Source organism: Panthera pardus, unplaced genomic scaffold, assembly GCF_024362965.1.
Source record: "Panthera pardus isolate Hobbes unplaced genomic scaffold, ASM2436296v1 HiC_scaffold_1, whole genome shotgun sequence".
NCBI classification, from domain to species: Eukaryota; Metazoa; Chordata; class Mammalia; order Carnivora; family Felidae; genus Panthera; species Panthera pardus.
The window spans coordinates 4,793,195-4,800,975 of NW_026526654.1; the positions used below are offsets into that span (position 1 = coordinate 4,793,195).

Here is a 7,781-nt window from a genome sequence, read left to right on the forward strand (position 1 = left end):
TCCATGAGATTGAGCCCTGTGTTGGGCTCTGTGCTGAGAGCATGGAACCTGCTTGAGATTTTCTCTATCTCTCCCTCTCTCTCTGTCCCTGCCTCCCCTTTCTCTCAAAATAAATAAACTTCAATAAAAGACTACATTTTACCTTCTTTTCACTCTTCATATCAACCTACTTTCTCTGTCACTATTCAACTTCTCAATATGCTCCAATTCATGACTAATTCTTACATTGTAATGAGGAAATCAAAACAGTGAAGAACTCCATGCATTATTTCCATAAAAAATACTTACACTTTCCTCTGTTTATATACAATACCTTTTAGCCTATTACAACTGAGAAATGTACTGATTCTTATTGAAAGCTTTGAATTCACCAATGTTTGCCATTTTTAAAGACCTCAATCCTCATACCAGAAACTTCCTCTGGGTTCCAAAGAGCCTTTTTCTAAATTTAAATATTAGATTCAGGGGGCACCTGGGTGGCTTAGTCGATTAAGTGTCCAACTTCAGCTCAGGTCATGAGTTCAAGCCCCACATCAGACTCTATGCTGACAGCTCAGAGCCTGGAACCTGCTTCAGGATTTTTATCTCCCTCTCTTTCCCTGTCCCTCCCCTGTTTGTGCTCTATCTCTCTTTGTCTCTCAACAATAAATAAATGTTTAAAAAAATTTAAATATTAGATTAAGTTTGCAGACCCATTTAGTACATCCTATTTTTAAATGAATCAAAACATTCCATAATGAAGCATTGTTTCCTTTTCATACCTCAGAGTATTCTAGTAAAAACTTCCACTTTTTCATCTCTCTTCTTTTTCACACTCCAAATGAAATTTTATTCTCAACTAATTCTCTGAAAGAATTGTCAATGTTACTAACATCTCTTTGTTGGGTCACATACATATTTTCTCTTGTAAGTTTCTTACCAGCATACCAAACGCTTGCTGACGCTACCTAGAACTTGGTTTCAAACAAAAACAAAAAACAAAAGCAAAAACAAAAACAAACAACAGAACTCATTTTCTTTTATTTTCTGATTATTATTTATTACTGCCAATAAAATCATCCTCAAATCTAGTGGAAACTACATTATTATTGTTCTTATTTATGAATCAGAAAATTTTACAGGGCTTAGCCAGAATAGTTCATCTTTGTTTCACGTTCTGGCTGTGTGGACATTGAAAGGATGTATTTGCTAGGTGTTTGGCTCTGGTTGGATGACCTAATTCACAGCACTGGAGGGTGGAATGACTGGATCTATCTGGATCTATCTCTGTTCATATTGCCTGTCAGCATTTATCAGTGTGGCCTGAGGTTATTTACATGGAACTTAGATCCCAAGAAAACAAAATAGGTAGCAGCCAAGACTCTGGTGAACTGGGCCCAGGATTCATACATTACAACTAGCATACTCTGTTGACCAAAGCAAGTCACATGACCAGACCATACTGAAGTGTTTGTCTGTGGATGGAAGGCGTAAAAGACATGCATAGTATGAAAGGAACTGGTAATAGTCATATCTGCAAACAATTTACCACACTGTCCAATTTTAATGCTTTGCTGATCATCCCTTTTCCTCTGATTTCTAAACATTAACTCATTTAATTTTTTATTTTTTAAGTTTATTTTTTATTTTGAGAGTGTGTGAGTGAGTGGGGGAGGATGAGAGAGAGAGAGAAAGAATCCGAAGCAGGCTCTGCATTGGCAGCACAGAGTGTGACATGGGGCTCAAACTCACAAAACTGTGAGATCATGACCTCAGCCAAAACCAAGAGTGACAAAACCAAATGAGTTACCCAGGTGCTGGAAACGTTAATTCATTTTAGAACTTAGTTCTAGTCTCTTTCTTTGTTTCTTTTATTTTCCTTAGTATAAGTTGTTTACTTCAGTTATCTTATCTAATTCTACTCCATAAATGGGCAGTAAAATATGCATTTAAATAACATCTTTATACTGGTGAATTTCAATTAACATTACCAATGCTACCTTTCTAACCTGAGGTCCTGACCTTTTACATAACTACCACATTGATATCCTTGTTTGACTATTTTTTCTTTATTCTAAACATAATTTGTCTAAAAAAGAACATTTGAATCCCTACCCCAACTGTATATTTGCTTTTACTTCAATCACTCCCATTCCAGAAAAGGTTCTAATCAACACTTACTTGCTAAAATTACAAATTGCAAATTACATCACTCTTAATTCCTAATCAGTTCTCACTCTACAAATTCCATTAGAAAATACTCCTGGCTTGATCTCTAAAATACATCTTTGATTATAAATTTACTCTTTTCATTGATACTGTTTATTGCAAACCATTAGCTACTGTTGTCTCATTTACTACTATAGTCTGTTTTGCCTCATCTTTGTCCCAAAACTTCCATGCTCTGCACAACAGAAGGAGTGGAACTGTGAAATTGAAAAATCATATTATTTACTTTCTCCACTACTTCTTGTCTTAGTCTGTAACATTACCTGTAAGATTCTTCATGTTCTGGCCTTCTCTGTCTACCTCTTTGATTCTATCTCCACTATTATCTCTCTAGAATCCCACTCCATGAACAATGACCATTCTTCTGACTCAAAGTATGCCAAGCCTCCTCTTACATGGCAAAATTTAAACTTAACATCCCTTCTTCTGGAATGATTGTGACAGGTCTTCATTTTCATCCTCTGGATGTGACTAAAATACTATTTCAATATAGACCTTCCCAGAACATTCCACCTTTCCCAACTTCTTGATTACTTCCCATGATATCAATATAAATGTCAATATATATGTATACATATTTTAAATTTTATTTACATTATCACTCAATGAAAGCTTTATTCTTTGTCATTTATTGTCACCAGCGTAGATATTAGTAGTTAAATTTCACAAAATCAGGATCGTGTCAGTCTTTTCTTTTTAGTGTTGTTTATTTATTATTTTGAGAGAGAGAAGAGAGGGAGCAGGGAGGAGCAAAGAGAAAGGGACAGAGAGATTCCCAACCATGCTCCATGTTGTCAGTGCAGAGCCCAACACAGGGCTTGGTCTCACAAAGTAGCCATGAGATCATGACCTGAGCTGAAATCAAAAGCCAGACGCTTAACTGACTCAGCCACCCAGGCACCCCAAGGGACCTTGTCAGTTTTGATCAAAGCTTTAATCCAGCACCTAGAACAGTGCCTGCGATACAAAAGCCATTCAATAATTCCTATTGAATCAATAAATAGATAATAAGGAATATTAGCTACATTTTTCTGTGAGAGTGTTTTGTTGTTTTTGTTGCTTTTGTTGTAGGACAATGATACTGAAATATAAATTATTATCCATGTTGATAGATCTTATCAAAATTTGTAAAGGTGAATGATTATAATAAAATATTCAATATTCTCTAATGGTTAAACATTTCAGAAAGTCTGGGTAAAAGAAATTTCATTTCAATTTTCTCTCTTTCCTTTCTAGACTGACTAGAAAACATGGCTCTGTTTTTTAGTATAGTATGTTAACCATCTAGATATTTGTACATTAGTAATGGTCAACAGATATTCCTTGAGAATAACCATTTTTGAATATTATAATTTATGTACTTCTGCATGACTTGCACAAAAGAAAACTAAAGATGGACCATAAACTCTGTGATGAAATATTCCCAAACTCTGGCAGATGGTAGTAATGCAAGATCAATATAGTGTAGGATATTAACATAAGAAATCATTGCTATCATTGTGTTAGGTTATAATCTCTTCCTTGAAGACAGATTTCCCAAAATTAATCTTCTCAGTGCCCCCTTCACCTCTTTGTTTCTGAAGGTATAGATCATGGGGTTCAGGAGCGGTGTGACAATGTTGTAGAAAAGAGTGAGAAACTTTCCCTGGTCCTTGGAGGAGCTGGTTCCTGGTTGCATGTACATGTAGATGATGTTTCCATAGAAAAGGGAGACCACTGTGAGATGGGATCCACAGGTGTTGAAGACTTTGTGCCTCCCTGAGGATGACTGGATACTTAACACAGCCCTCATGATGTAGCCATAGGATATCAGGATAAACACCAGAGGTGACAGCACAATGCCCACTGCCAGGATAAAGGCAATGCCTTCAATTGCAGCTGTATTGACACAGGCCATCTGAATCAGGGCAGGCATCTCACACAGGAAGTGGTCTACTTTGCAATATCCACAGCGGGGTAGCCACAGAGTCATTGGAGACATAATCAAAGAGTTGGCCACACCACAGCCCCAAGCAAGGGACACTAAGCCCATGCAGAGACGTGGATTCATGATCACCAGGTAGTGCAGGGGTTTGCAGACTGCAACAAACCGGTCATATGCCATGACAGCCAGGAGCAAGCACTCCACACCACCCAGACCCAGAAACAGGAAGAGCTGGATGGCACAGCCTGTGTAACTGATGGTCTTGTCACGGCCATTCAGGTTATAGAGCAGCTGAGGAATGGAGCTGGTGGTGAAACTGAGGTCCAGGAAAGATAGGTGGGTGAGGAAGAAGTACATAGGCGTGTGGAGGTGGGGGTCCAGTCGGGACACCAGGATGATGGTGGTGTTGCCCACAAGGGTCAGGAGGTATGCAATCAAGATGACCACAAAGAGGATCCTCTCGAGATGGGGACGGTCAGAAAACCCCAAAAGGATGAAATTTCCCTGAGTGCTGTCATTTGTTCTGTCCATCTCTACTGTACCTCAGGAGAATGGGAAATTGGGGGAAAAAGTATTTCACAGCCATTAGCCACTCTTTATGCCACAATCTTTGAAACTTATAATAAAAGCCTGTGTGCATATCTGTGTGCATATCTTAAAACCTTAAAAAATAGAAACAACTAGATAGAAAGTTTTATAATTGTCATCAGTAATCTATTCAAAACAAAACATAAAACTTGAATATCATTTTTAAAAATACAAAATATTTGATGAAAATTAAGAAATAAGTATTATTAATTAGAAAAAAGAATGAAGAGTAAACTGACATGTACTACAGACATTTTCCTGAAAATGGACAATATCTTTAGAATATGTAAGTATCTCACAAAACTTTAATAAGATATTTTTAAGAGAAAATTTGTGCATTCTTCTTCTAGTTCTTAAATATACTGATCCAGGCTATATGTGAACAAGCAAGACATGTCCATTTGTACTGCCCCTTACTCTAGGTAGAAAGTCATGATATCATCCTAAGAGAAATTCATTTTCTCTCCTTTTCAGTGAATACATTTTCTGAATATTCCTGAAACTGCTTCGAAGTGGTTGATAACAATTGGCAGTCATTAATTCCTGTGAAATTTCACCTTTCCCCAAATATATATCCCTAATATGTCAGGTTTGAAAGAGCATACGTTGGGTTCTCTGGTTCTTATGATCTTTAAATACCAGGACCAGATGTGAATTTATCCACCTATTCGATACTACCAGAGATCATGATGTGAGTTGTCCTCTATGATCAATCTTTTAGAAATTGAATATCTAACCTAGTCATGCCCAGATATCATACTTTTCACAAGGTAATACAGTGCCTTGTGTATTTACTTCTCTTGAATCACCCCCGCTCTCCATTCCAAATCCAGTTTTTGAAGATGTAAATGATTATATCACATTCATATTACAACTCCAATCACTGGTATTTGCCCTGTATTCTCATTCCCTCACATTTTCTGTCACCTGGAAATGTCTTTCTACTTTCTATTCATATCTTCGTGTATCACTTAATCTCAAGTTTAATTCACCCTATTTCTGCAGATCATTTTCTTTGATTCACATGTTAATTAGTTTTTTTTTTTTTGCAATAGTTTAATAAATTCCCAGTGGTTCCAGCAGATATATTTAACCCTATTTTTTTAGAATTTGGGAAAAGTTAGATAAAATTTTATTACACAAATTCATGACAAACTAAGTGAAATAACTATTAAAATATGCCTTCCTTATTTTTTGTTTTTTCCTTCGTTAGTGATTACTGTTGTTTTGTATATCAGAGTGAAATGAAAGGTTAAGTCCTTGAAAAAAAATGGGGAAATTGCTCTTTTATTCCTCTTTTCTTTCTTATCCCTGTTAATTTTGTCCACACTGGGAAAATCTTTTATTTTCATTTTTATTTTTTCTGGTTTCCTATTGTTTGTGCCATTTGGTTACAAACCACCATTTCCTAAGACTTGGCCATTTGCCAAAAGTGGTATTAGATCAGACCCCAGTTAATTAAAACACTATCTTTAAATGTCATATAGGTTAAAGTGATTTTCTTTAAATCATCATTAAAAAAAACCTAATCTCAAATTTTTATATAAAATAGAATTTTAAACTCCACATTACTAATATTTAACAAGAAAATACTTGAAGAAAATAAAATAATAAAATAAAAATAAAAATAAGTAAATAAAGTAAGTTAATAAATAAACAAATAGGTGTGCCTGGGTGGCTCAGTGAATTGAGCATCAACTTTTGATTATGTTCAGGTCATGATCCCAGGGGTGTGGGATCAACCCTGCATGGGATCCCGCACAGAGAATGAATGAATAAATAAATAAATAAATAAAATGCATTTTATTTATTTTGAGGACATAAAATCTTTTGGTGTCCAAAGAATAAAACTATAGAAGAATGACAGAATGACCACAAAGAGGATCCTCTCAAGACGGGGACTGTCAGAAAACCCCAATTATAATAATTGTTAATAGTTTAACAATTATTAAAATTGTTAATAATTTGTATTTAAGAATATCACCTAATTCCCTGTTTAATCACAATGTGTATAATTGTTGACTCTGTCTACTCATGCATTTAACTCTGGCTTTGGCTTTATGTCCATTGACCTCTTCCTCCTTTCTTTCCCTCCACCTTCAATTCTTCCTCTTCTTAAATTTCCCATAGCTTTTTTAGTGATTTTTAGTCACTCTTTTAAATTATCCCTCTCTTCCCAAAAAGTTTAAATATTTTCTTTACTTATCTATTGAATACTCTACAAATCTAGCTTGTTTTTCAAAAGCCCTACAATTTGCACTAGCTTATTTTTAAACTTAATTCCTTAATAGTATCCTAGGTATCTCCTGTCTCCCAGTTACTACTCTGGAGTTAAATATTGTACAAACTCTGTGGCATGTATGTTTTTATATCTATGTATAATTTCCTTATCTGGTTTATCACTACTGGACAATTTCATCACATATTTTTTTCAAGATTCAATTGTCTGTGAATCTCCAATTTATATATTTATGTATTCATATACATAGTTATATATCTATTTATTATATGTAGTTATACATATCATACATAGTTATTTTATACATACACAATTAAGTTATGCTATAAAATATAATCACTTTGTACCAGGAAACTTAGTTATTTGGACTACATTGTGAATGTCACAGTTATCTTTATACATGTAATATAAAAAATGCTGTATTTCACTGTTGTTTATAGAACATAATTAGGTTGGTGGCAGTGACAGAAGTGGGTTCCTGGTGCCTGGTTACCCATAATATCAATAAAATGTTTTGATTGTACATTCATATTACTTTAGCTTTCAATTTTAGCACCTCAGTTTTTGTCTTTCCCACATCCAAATTTTGTACTACAGCCAGTTACTATATCTTGTCTTGGTCTTGAATGATAAAATGACTTTCTATGTTATTCCTGGTTTTGTCCTTGCTGTTTTTCCTTCACAAATTCTGTCACCTAGGAATGCCTTTCTACTTTCTCTCCTTACCTTTGCCTATCAGTTAATTTCAAGTTTAATTCATACTATTTCTTCAGGTCATTTTCTTTGATTAACTTACTGCAGTTAAAAATCCTCTGTATTGAG

At 35.0% G+C, this 7,781-nt stretch overlaps 1 protein-coding gene across 1 annotated transcript; it reads right to left on the reverse strand.

Annotated features, from left to right (window-relative positions):
• Positions 1-3,715: 3,715 nt before the first annotated feature.
• On the reverse strand, positions 3,716-4,663 carry LOC109257115 (olfactory receptor 2W3-like). Its single transcript, XM_019433085.2, has one exon. The coding sequence runs from the start codon at positions 4,661-4,663 to the stop codon at positions 3,716-3,718; it is 948 nt and encodes a 315-aa protein (XP_019288630.2).
• Positions 4,664-7,781: the final 3,118 nt, after the last annotated feature.

What these genes read in the sequence shown, in the direction of transcription:
- LOC109257115 (XM_019433085.2), bottom strand. Translation starts at nt 4,663, where the DNA reads ATGGACAGAACAAATGACAGCACTCAGGGAAATTTCATCCTTTTGGGG.